Source organism: Ammospiza nelsoni, chromosome 3 (assembly GCF_027579445.1).
Source record: "Ammospiza nelsoni isolate bAmmNel1 chromosome 3, bAmmNel1.pri, whole genome shotgun sequence".
Lineage (NCBI taxonomy): Eukaryota > Metazoa > Chordata > Aves > Passeriformes > Passerellidae > Ammospiza > Ammospiza nelsoni.
This window is the reverse complement of record NC_080635.1, coordinates 56,086,166-56,098,603: the sequence shown is the minus strand read 5'-3', so window position 1 is coordinate 56,098,603 and position 12,438 is coordinate 56,086,166. Positions and strand designations below refer to the sequence as shown.

Below are 12,438 nucleotides of genomic sequence, written 5' to 3'. Positions count from 1 at the left end.
AGTCTCATGCAGAAGTCCAGTGTGCAGACGTGGTCAATGGCCTTTATTTGTTGGGAAGAATACAAAACTGAACAGCAAACTCCATCTATCACTTGGCATAAGAAGGCCTGGCTTTAAGTCACATCCATAGGACTGCCACAAGTACTCTCCAGTGATCCATTTACACTACTGATCTGGTTAGAATGAAGACTTCAGTCCCAGTTTCTGCTCCAATAGGCAACTAATTATTTTACACAAAAACTGAGTCAGTGTTTCTTTTTACTTTTTTTATGTGCCAGTTTGGAGTTATAAAACTGCTAGTAAATACAGACTTAGTACTCATGCTTATCAGAAGAAAATATGTATGCCTCATCTTATGCACACAGACATTCCTTCATCTGAAGTTAATGAATGCATCTTAATTTAAAAGACTTGGGACTTAATCATAGTTACCATGCAGTGTTTGCTAGAAAAAAAAGAAGAAAATCAAATCAAATCAAAGGCATCAAATGTTGTAAAATGCTGTTAAATACAGACAAAACCAGTAAGTGCTGGTCATAGCACATAACTTTCCGAAGATCAATAACTTGGACATTCCATTAAAACCATAAAGGAGACACTGAAGTCAACTGGATACTAAAATATCAGTCAAACAATATTGTAACAATTACTTTTATTTTTGACTTGAGAACAGAAACATTTGTTCCAAAACCAATTCATACGATTCCTCACTTGGCTTCCATGGCTTTTTTTTCCTCCAACAAGGGATATTCCTAAACTTGCTTTGTATTTATAAATAAGGGCCAGAAGGACTTGAAAACATGACAGAGATACACTTTGACTCCCTTTCCCATGATATATGTAAATGATTAATAAATATGTGGATAGATAGAGTGGGATAATTTATTTATCGCTTTTTTCCAATCACTCAAACAAAATAGGAATTTTTTGTGTTCTCCCAAGTAAGCTATTTCACACTGCTGTGTGATGGTTAAGCCATAGTTTAAATGAAAACAGGAACTAGAAATAATTCCTTTTTTAATGCATGCATACTTTTTGAATCAGTTCTCAGTAGAAGTTAAAAACTGCTGTTATTTTTGGTGCAGTCAAATAAACTTTTCACAAGGACTACTGCACCAATATTGTCTCATATGAAGATAATAAAGTCTTCTATCCAGCAAGTAAGAAAAATGTTTAATATTCATGAGGACACAAGTTGTGATGTTTTTCATGATCTGAAAACAAGTTCCATTTTCTGGGTGGTGCTCTGAGAAGCTCCTTTGCAGACCAAGGTCTACATCTGTTGTAATGGCCTGAGAAAGAACCACGTTCAGGAAGAATTATTTTTATCATTTTCTGAAATAATTTCCATTAGAGATTCATAATCAGCATATTCTCTCAGAGTTTGTAACATTTCATCTAGCATTTCTTCCCCTAGCATGAAAGACTCAACATGATGCACTGATCTGCTTATTCTGTGGTCTGTAATCCGGTCCTGTGGAAAGTTGTATGTTCTGATCTTCTCTGACCTTCCTTTAGTCCCAATCTGTTAAACAAGAAGAATCAGTTTATCATCATCTTAAAAAAAATGGTGAAATACTGACTAGGCATACAAAGCAAAAGGTTTCTCTTCCTCACATGACTATACAAAATTTGTTATAGTTACATAGTACTCAGATCACTTCTATAGCTGCAGTAATTGTTCTCAAACACGTAAAAGAACAATTTTACTGCATCATTTTCTAATACTATTCTGGTTCCTCATGCTGCAATCCAGTTCATTTCACTGGATCTCTAGGATTTACCTACTACTGAAATTTTAAGTCTGGCTAATATATGGCCTTTACTACTGCAGTAAAAGGCAATGCTATTGTTCAGAGAGCTTGGGGACTCCACAAATTTTGTTCTCCAGAGAGGCCAAGTGGAAGGCATCTCTTCCCATGGTAGGAAGGCTGGAGCTAGACTGCTTTTAAGGTCCCTGCCAATCCAAACCATTCTGTGATTCTTTGACTTTTTTTGTCTCATGTAAGTCTTTCCTGGGATCCTGCTGCTCTGTATTTCCATTTACTACTTGCTGTTCAACAAAGCCCAAAGACACATGCTTGTACAGAATTAGATCACAACTAAATGAAACTTACTTGAATCTTTCGAGCATAGTTTCTCTTTTTGGTTTCTTCTTCTAGTTTGGCATTGTATAGTTTGGCACATAGCATTTGCATAGCCTTCTCTTTGTTTCTAATTTGGGATCTTTCTTGCTGACATTCAGCCACAATCCCTGTCAAAAATATCATGACATTTAGCATTTAAGATTAACACATACTAAAAGAGCTCTGCAATTTCTGGAAGATTTTTTGTATGTTATATAGGGCTGTTACATTTGGACTGGGAATGCAGAAGTCCAGGTTTATTAATGAGTAATGATACATTTTGGGAGACACATGTAGGCTGAGTTGTACAGGTGCTTTTAGCCATAAGACAAGAAATTTAATTCAGTGGAAATTTATTTCACTTGGACAATAGATGGATAATGAAATAAAAGATATGTGATGTGATCTGACTTATAAAAGACACCTTCATTACTTGTAAATTTTGGCCACAGTTCCAGGAAATGTAGATTTTAAGGAACATTAAAATACATAAGATAGTGAGTGCTTAGCATATGATTAGAAGATAAAAAAGTGGGCACTATTTTATTTAAAAAATTAGAAGGGTGTGCTTTCTTATCTCAAGACACACAATCAAAGGTAAGAAATGAAAAGCCCAAAAAAAGAGCAGGAAGAAGAAATACAGTACAAGCTAAGTTGTTATTTGGACTTATTAAGTAGCTCTGGTAATATTAGAGGATGATTTTATAAGATCACATAGTATTACTTTCTGAAAGACTTATTTATAAACAACATTTTGGATCACAGTGAAGGTTTATAAAAAGATTTAGGAAGAGACAACTAGAAGAAGCAACAGGACAATTTTAAGGGAAGAGAGATCAGAGAAATGAAAAAGGGAAAGATGGAAGAGGAAAAACTCTGGAGCTAGTGTGAGGTATAAACCCCCCCGTTAACTGTGTGTAAGTGCAAAAAAATTGCAATACGCTTTAAGATTTCTATAACATACCCTAATAACTGCCATCAGCAAAAACAAAGATCTGGTTTTTAGTTTGCTGTGTTTTTATCCAAACAGGCACTGCAAAACATTTTTAATCTGGGGAATCTTTTTGTTACCATATAGAATTTTAACCTCCCACTGCTTGCCTTCTGCTTTACTAGAGTGATGCAGTAAGTGCAGAATGGATCGATGTTTTCAACAGATACAACAAAATGGGTGGCAAAATCTGGACACATGAAGATAAAGAGGGCTTGGGATTACCCTGAAACAGTGTAAAGCCTGATGAATGTTTGTGGTAGAGAAGAGGAAAAGTTAAAATGCAATGAAAGTCAAGAAGGCTGTTGTGAATTGCTCAAACGGAAGTAAAAGGCTTAGGAATGGCAATAAAAAGCCCCCATGCAACAGCTAAAATCAGGTAGTATTTGAGGGTGTATTTTATCCCTGCTATGTTTCCTAACCTGAGCCAGAGGGATGGGCCTCTTAATTATGTGTGTCATCTACGGGAAGGGAGCCAGCAGACAAATGGGAGCTGGCATTCTGAGTAGACTCTGCAATTAAAAGTAATGTTTTAATATGAAAATAGCACAACTCTCTTTTGGAGACTAGTCAAGAAAATTCAGATCATTAGATTTCAACCTACTCCATTTTTTGGTGTAATTTTCAATATTTGAAAGCTTAAATATAATTTTTTCATAGAAACTGATCTGACTCCTTTTAGAGTGTCACGTTTAATAGCAAAATTACAGCTTACCTACCGAAGCCAGTAGTCTTCACTGCTAAAAACTGAAGTGGGCACAAGATGATGCATTTAGACTAGTATGAACAGACATGAAAACTATGTTAAACCTCTGCTCTACTGTTGCCCAGGTTTGGAAATAAAACCATTGTTTCAGAAGAAATTCTGGCAGCAGTTTTGGAATGTAAACCTTGTACTAAGGAAAGGATGAAGCAGCACCTGTTGGAATGTGAACTATCCGCACAGCACTATCGGTGGTATTGACATGCTGGCCCCCAGCTCCACTAGCTCGCTTTGTTTCTATCCGTAGATCTTTTGGACTAATTTGAAGCCTCATCTGTCATGGGAGACAGAAGAAGAGAAAAAAAGTGTTTTAAGTTGTTTCTATCTAGACAGATATCAAATATGCACAGTCAGTCTATTTTAGAAGGCACATTCATGCAAGATCAAACTTCTGAACGCTTACGGGTACTAATTCAAATCCACTTATAAACATATTAAGAAATCTTGGTAATCAGACCGGAATGCATCATGATGGAGACCCAGAAATCAGCCAAATAGTAACTTAATACATAATCATTGCTTAACACTAATTTTCCTTTCTTCTGAGAGGTCTGCATTCTCTTCCAGCAGAGTTAACCAATATTTGAGCTTGACTGGATGGTTTTTAAATTAAATGGAAGACATTCCCTTTTTTTGGCTTTGGAGTAGAGCAATAGTCTCTGTGAGGAAGGAGCAAGACAATTTGAAGCAAGTTCAGCAAGGAGTAACATCTTTGTCAATCTGCTATGTCAACGTGAAGCTAAGATCAAAACAAAGCTTTCTTAGCCCATTGCTTTTAAGCAAGCAAATATAGCAAAACTGAATTATCATACATTTTAGAACAGGCAAGTGAGGACACTACAAAAATGGAAAGAGGAAGTGCTAAAAGACGTAATCTATGAGCTTGGTAAAATGATTCAGTCTTTTGTTACTTTTCAGAAAATGTGGTTTTCCACAAAGCATGCAAGACCATCACAGGAAATTTTCAAGTCATAGTTAAGTAAACTCTCAGTGACTTTACTGAAATTAGGATTATGAGAAAAGACAGAAATTCTTTACTCCATCCCTGTGATAAAAATAAAATAACAAATATGACCTAATTTAAAATTAAGATTAAAAAAATCATTATGTCAGAATATCAAGAGAGGCAGAAAACACTTGGTATCAAACACTGCTCCTGGTAAATTCTGTTATACTGAAAGATAAATATTACCTCAGTGGGTTGGGGTAATATTGCAACAGTCATTGTGCTGGTGTGAATGCGTCCTTGTTTTTCTGTCTTTGGTACCCGCTGAACACGATGCACTCCTCCTTCAAACTTCATGTATTTGTAAGCCTCAACACCTGCAATACTGGCTACTGCATGTCTTAGGCCACCTTAAATAGAGAAGAAAAACACTTGTAAACCTTTAAGAACTGCTGATACTATGCTGTTATACTTCAAACAGTGTATTTACACACTGCTGGCATTTGTCTCTTAAAATGATGATTTTACCATTTAAACACTTGGGCAAAATTACAGGAACAAAAATGCAGGAACAACCTTAAAGCCCTACATTTTTACTCACACACTACCTCAAAAAGGAAAGGACTGTCAATGTCTCTTTTGTAACTGCAATTTAATTTTTTAGATACACTTATATAATTTTTTTCTGGAGCAAACAGAACACAGGTTCTTGCACCTCTCACCAATACCTCCAGGCAAACACTTGACAGCAGCATCCTACCAGGATTGAACAGCTTGGAACTTGGAAGTCAAGCCCCTGGCAATCATAGCTTTGGGACAGTTTGTGTCTCTACTACTTTATGATATTCTTGATCTTTCTTGTTTGTTGGTGTGCAGTACAAGTGAAGGATCAGAGATGTGATGGCACTATAAATGAACATAACTTTTCACCCATTTTTGTCTTTAATGCAACAAAATTCCCAAATCCCATTCTCAGCACAGTGGATAGTGTGCCACCTGAAGACACAGGAGGCCTTGAAAGAGCATTGCTCTTCAAGCCTTGCAATATGAAAGCATAGCTGAGGAGAAGAAGAGGCACATGCTTCTCAGAAATACTGGTTTAAGCTATCTCTCAGACTAAGGAACTCAATCATAGGAACAAGACAACAGCTTTTTAAAAAAGTAAAATGAAGACAACATGGAATCTGAAATGGCCCTGTGGAGCAGGAAAAAGTCACCTGCCAGTCACAGGCCAGGCTGTTCACCTCCATAGACATGTTCATTCACTCATAACTTTATTAAAATATATATTGTTTTACAGTCCTGTTGGTGAAAGATTGGAAGAGGCAATTTGGCTCTTAATTTCACATCGTTTTTATCCTTCTGCTTTTAGTATTTGTAGTGGCATGTGTGCCTACATGCTTAGAATAAGATGACCAAGAAACTGGTTCACATGACAGGTATTTAGGTCATACTACTTCAAACTGACTACTACCAACATAGATTTATTAAGAACTGCAGAGAAATCTAATGAAATTTTGACAGACCTTTTATGCTGGCAGACAAGTTGTAGACCTGTTAAATGTAGTTAACTCTTGATAACTATGTGTTTGCCCCTTTTATACAAAATGTCCCAATCTATCCTGATGTCTGATTTACTCAGAACAAGGGTATGAATTTGCACTCGTTTTTTATGTGGCATCTTAGATGTGGGAAAAGTCCCACATCTGTGTCTCTGCCTGCCACTACAGGGTGAGAAGCAGTGGATAAATAATGACATGTGATTTGTGCTTCAACACGTGCGCTGAATCGTCAACATGCCATTTTTGCATTGTGGCATCCCACGGGGTAGGTCAATAGTCATTTAAGAGTGGACTGTAACCTATATTTTATGGCAGCTTTATTTAACATGCACCTGGTTCACACATGCTCACCTGCAGATTTCAAATTCAGGAGTTCTCTGAAATAAGGGAGACTGACATTTTAACACAGGACCTTGCTTTTACTCATGTGATCAATAGAAATGGAATGTGAGTAGGATGTAACAGCCTAGTATCACCAGCATCCTTAGCTCCATGCTTACTCGGCACAGCACAGACACTTTGAACCTGAGGGTTCAAATGTCCTTTTCATTGGCCATGCCATGTATAGTGCCCCTACCTCCCAGTTTATCTCCAGCATCTGTTTAGATAATATGTGGTTACACAAAATCAAAAAATAACCTGCAAGAGGCTGAGAAAAGCTAGGACTGCCTTTAGTTTTCCCAAGATTTACATCCTAAATGTTAATTAAGGTGCATAAACAAATCCTTAGGGAAACAGAATTTAAAATAACATATAATAATTTAAAAACTAGCCCTTTATAAGAGAAAATATGGATAGATTTATACTAGGTTCACATATTAGTTCCATTTCCCATTTAAGGCATTAACGAGAATATCTCTGAGGGTGTGGGCTCCTTGTCCAAGGATTGAGCTTTCACCAAAAGGGTAGCCAAGCCCAACTCCCTTTTTCTTCTAATCATAGGACTGTAAGCTGTGTCAGATCTGACTTACAACTACTCCATAAAAGGGAATTTTCAGCCAAATCAGTGGACTGATCCAATTAGCACAGTGGCCTCAAAACTGCTAGAGATGAGAAAGAAAAAACATACAGCTGGCTGGAAGATGAGACAGACTTTGCTTAAGCTGACTGAAACTTGCTCTGAAGGTGAAGTGTGTGAGACTGCTGGGGTTTACCCAACCCAAGTCTTGCCTCAATGGAAGGGCAACTCTCCTCTCCCCCTAGTATGTGGAAAAAAAAGACCCAGACCTTTCCTCTTTTCTGTTTACACCCATCTAATGTGTACAATGTTTATTCCATTTACTTAAAAAAAAAAAGAAATAAACAGATTTCTGTTGGCTTTGAGGGCTGAACTGGTTCAGCTCCTAGCAAAACATCTGCCTGGTCATGAGTGGGGATGAACAGCATTTTGTTCCTTCAGTAAGAAGATGCACTCTAATATGAAGCTTCTCATCCCTATCACCAAGTGAACTGCATAAGTTTACTTGGCACATGAGCTCTTGACAATACAAGAAGTTTATTAATATTAACAAATCTAGATAATAGAAAATAAGGAATTCAAGTGTCATAATTTTTTTTAAAGTATATTAATTGAATTATTAGCAGTCACTCTAGAGAGGAGTGAGCCATTCTAGAAGGGAGCCTGAGTTCATGTTCATGAACTTGAAATAAGATAATTGCTAAGAACTCTAAAGAAAGATATTAAAACAGTTGACAAATATAACACTTTTGAAAATCAAATTCTAATAAAGATTTTAACAGCTGTTACAGATGAGCTATATCCAAATATCCCATTCCCTTATATTATAGATGAGATGCTATTACAAATAAATTTAAAATGTTTTAGATTAAACTACAAGAATTTTTTTAATAAAACTGATTCCTCTATGCCAATAGATCCATAATAAAAACCATTTTTTTCAATCTTCCACCAACCTAATCTATAAACAATAAAACATTAGATATCTAAACATAACACTGCAGCCAAATAAAGTTTACATAATATTTATTAAAAAAAAAAATCTAAACCGATATATCTGTAGCACTTTCTAAATTTCTCCTTTTGCCAAGCACTTGTCTTTCAATAGTTTTAAAATGTAGAAATGAAATTACTGAAAAACAAATTTTCTTTGTAGCACTTTAGTATTTTAATAGTTTTTCTGAAATGGAGTTTCATGCCCAAATACAGAAGCTAAGAGAACTGTAATCAGACATTTGAACAATACTACACTTCTAAAATTAAGATAGTGCAAATTAGTTTCCTTTACTTTGGAAATTAAAATATCATATGAATGAGTGTTTCAACTTGAATTAGGAAGTTACAGTTTTTTCATTACTGACCTAGTTCACTGGGAAAGTATTCTAATATTTCAAATTTCCACTTTTTATAAGCAGCATATCGTTGATACATATCAAATATCTCCGAGGTGAACAGCATGGCTTCCTGCCCTCCAACTCCAGCAGTTACTTCCATGACAAGATCACTCTCATCTGTTTCTTCTGAAGGAATCAAAAGCAACACTATCTGTGAATACAAAAGCACCCAGCTAAGACTCCTGTCTGACACTGCTGTCCACACCTGAGTGTGTGTAAAACGCCAGACCCGTCTGTAACTGATCCAGGCTGTGCTCTCCCACCCTGAGGACAGGATTCAGCCAGGCAAAGGTGTGCAAGGGTGATGCTGCATTGCAGGGAGGCTCCCTGCTTCTGTTCAGGGTCACAGGAGCTACACAGGCCTCTCTTGAGCGCCACAAAGCTTCACAGAAGTTTTTAATCCATCAGGAGCACTGTGAGGATAAACCACAGGATACATGCCCGTTCTTGCAACACAACTGAATCAGAGCCCCCCTTAATTCTATCTCAGCTGCAGAGCTAAGAAAGAAGTTCACAAGCACAGTCCTTCAACAACAACACAAATGTATTATTTTATTTTTTAAAAAAGAGCTTTATTTGCAGAAGAAAGATATACCAAAACCAAAATATGATCAAAATTTTGCATGCTGAATCAAAATTCTGGATGATTTGCAAATGCTTTTAAATCCTCATCCTTTACTAGCATTGGGTGATGTTTCTTTCCACAGATGATGACTTCTTTTGGCAGAATCATAAATATTTACAAAAAATATTTATAAAGTGACTGTTGTATTGTTGTTGGAGGAATAAAGAATACAACCATGGCAGCTTCTACAGTTAAGCTGAAACAATCTGTTTACCTAAGGATTTTTTGTTAAATAACATAGATACTCTGTAAAATTTATATAAAGTAGCAGCCTAACATAGTTACACAGTACTACATTTTTTCCAACCCCTCCAGTGAGTGACACTATGTAAGTTTAACGTTTCCAAGGGCTAAAGAGTTGAATATCCATAAAGATAAACCCAGACAAGACAAACTATAGCACCTATTTAAAAAGATACTTTGATTGAAACATTTCCAGGTACAAACAGACACTTGCTTACAGGATGTCTTTATAGAACCTGATTTTTAAATTTTCCTTGGCTACAAGACACTGCCTGGGGACTATAACTAGCACAGTGGGGACGAAGAAGAATTTATCACATATATCTTGATGACAAGCATAGAATGGTTTGGGTTGGAAGAGGCCTTAAATATCACCTAGTTCCAACACCCCCAAGAAGACAATTTGGATTTGTTAATTTAAGAATGGCAAGGAAACAAGGGCTTTATAAGGGGATCTAACCTGTTGTTTCAGTTCAGCTATCTCTTCTTCACAGGAAGCAATTTCTGTTTCTGCAAGCTTCCGGAAATCTTCATTCTCATCTGAAATTTTTGAGTATGGTTAATCCTCAGACATATATCAGTGCCATTCTAAGAAAACCTTTTAAATAAATAACCACATGAATAACTTACTTTACAAAAAAAAAAAATCACCCAAACCAAAACCATATTACCACACTACCCCTCCCTCCCTCCCTCCCTCCCTCCCCCAAAACACTAAACCTGTTAGAAAATCAAATTACTAATATGGTCTGTAAAGAAGATTTTAAGTACCTATTAAGTGTTTTCTAATCCTGTGCAGGTATAAGACATGAGAAAAATCTGAAATAAGGAATTTCTGCTAAAACATCCAAAACTAAAATCCAAACCAACGATAAAAAACAACAATTACTGCGCCGGTGGTCAAACAATAGCACACACAGGTTGCACAGATTGGTTGTGAATTTTCATCCTTGTGAAACTTGGAGATACTCAAAACCTAACAGGTGAAATCCTGAGCAACTTGTGGGTGACCTTGCCTGAGCAGGAGGGTGGACTGGTGACATCCAGGTCCTTCCCACACCAGCCATTCTGTGGCTCTAAAAAAGTATTTTCTGTATTTCAGTGTGGCAAGAACATAAAGGATTTAAAGGGTACAGAGGCTCCAAAATTGGCACTCCTTGTTAAAAGGACTAATACCCCTATCACTGTATGCAAAATCTGAATACTACAGTTCTAGGGAATACTTAATCATCTAACGAATGTTTATTGATGCTAAAATAATCCATTTCTACATTTTAGTTTTCTAACTGCTATCAAAACGAAGTTTGATTCTCAGTAAAAAAAAGCAGCCCATTATTTGGCAGAACTAAACGTGCGCAGCTTCTGACACACAACAAAGTCAAATCACGGTGTGGGGACGGCAGATCCAGGCGCTGACTTCTATGACTGCCAAAACGGAGACAGGCAGGTGAACTGGGCTGTCTTGGCAGCAAGAGAAAGATAAAAAAAAACTGCACCAAAACTTAGGAAGTTTTCTATCCCCGATTAGTTATCTTTGTTTCATATGAAATAGGTTCCAGCATCAGCGCTTCCCACGCCGGCGGAGGTACTTCCCCCGCTCACTGGCACAGCCGATCTCTGCCCGGGCTGTTTCCCGTGCCCTCGGGGGGCGCCCCGTGCTCCCGGGAGTGACACGTGCGGTGTCACCGGCCCGCCCCGCCCGGGGACAGGCGCGCCGCGCTCCCGCCACCCCGGCCACGCACCGGACTCCGCCCCCCCGCCCCACCCAAGGCCCGCTCGCCCAATGGCGTCAGCGCATGCAAATGAACCCCCGCCCTCTGCCCGCCGCTCGGGGCCGCCCCCCGGTAACGTGGTGATGTCACGCTCGCGGGACAAGCCGGCCGCGCGCCCCGTGCCGCACCTCGCGCCAGCTCCCGCGTGTCGCGCAGCTCCCGCTCCTTGTCGCGCAGCCGCTGCACGCGCGCCGCCAGCTGCGGCGCCGCCCCGCCCTCGCCCCGCGCGCGCGCCTCCAGCAGGCGGCGCAGGGAGGGCGCGGCGAGCAGTTCCTCCAGGCCGGGCCGTGCGCTCAGCCCGCGCCGCGCCGGCAGCCGCCATCCCACCGGCGCCGCCCGGAGGCTCCGAAGGGGCAGCGCGGCTGCTCGGTAGCCCTGCGCCGCGCGGAGAGCCCGCGAGAGCAGCCGCATGTCTGGCTGGGGCCGGAGCGTGGCCGCCCTCCCGTCGCCCGGGCGTCACTGCCGTTCCGGACGCGCCCGAACGCGCTTGGCGGCCTCCCTTCCGGATTTCCGGAAGTTTCCGAAGAGACTCGGCGCTGGCTTTGGGCGCAGTCGGAAATCATCGGATCTCCGGTGGCGGAAATGGCCGAAGAGGTTCGGCTTCCCTCGGCTCGCGCTGTCCCGCCGTGGGGCGGGCTCTGATTGGCCAGCGCTGACGGGGCGGGGCTCTCCCTCATGGTCCGGCTGGGCGCCCCGAGCGCCCTCTGCAGGCCCCGAGGTGCCGTGTTAGTCATTCTGAACCAAAAAAAAAAAAAAAAAAAAAAAGAAATCAAAACACTTCAATCCCCATCAAATCCTCCGTACCCCGGCTTATAGCCGGAGTTCTGAACAAGAGCCCCGGGGGTACTGAGGTTTCTACTGCAGCGGTTTAAAGTCTGCATAGGTAAAAGTGGGGTTGGTGAGGAGTGTGAGCTGCGGCTTTAGATATCTGGGTTACTCTTACAGACCTTCTCCCTCCAGAAGAAATCTTCAGAATTAAAGTATGCTGGGGAGGACCGTGCAAAAATTGTGGAAGGATGTCCCCGTACTGAAAGCAGATGCAAAATTAAGCATTTGGA

At 39.8% G+C, this 12,438-nt stretch overlaps 1 protein-coding gene across 1 annotated transcript; it reads right to left on the bottom strand.

Moving 5' to 3' along the window:
- Positions 1–635: 635 nt before the first annotated feature.
- MTRF1L (mitochondrial translation release factor 1 like) lies at positions 636–11,901 on the bottom strand. Its single transcript, XM_059469535.1, has 7 exons — positions 11,509–11,901; positions 10,069–10,148; positions 8,708–8,891; positions 5,073–5,236; positions 4,037–4,154; positions 2,118–2,254; positions 636–1,525 (listed from the first exon to the last, which is right to left on the bottom strand). Exons 1-7 carry the CDS (start codon positions 11,789–11,791, stop codon positions 1,310–1,312), a joined length of 1,182 nt encoding a protein of 393 aa, XP_059325518.1. The 5' UTR covers positions 11,792–11,901; the 3' UTR covers positions 636–1,309.
- Positions 11,902–12,438: the final 537 nt, after the last annotated feature.

Bases quoted from the DNA above. Each gene is read 5' to 3' on its own strand.
- MTRF1L (XM_059469535.1), bottom strand. From the start codon at position 11,791: ATGCGGCTGCTCTCGCGGGCTCTCCGCGCGGCGCAGGGCTACCGAGCA. The intron at 8,892-10,068 runs GTTAGATCCCCT...TTGTATTCACAG, and splicing joins TAGCTGAACTGAAACAACAG to ATAGTGTTGCTTTTGATTCC. The intron at 1,526-2,117 runs GTAAGTTTCATT...CTTGTTTAACAG, and splicing joins ACTATGCTCGAAAGATTCAA to ATTGGGACTAAAGGAAGGTC.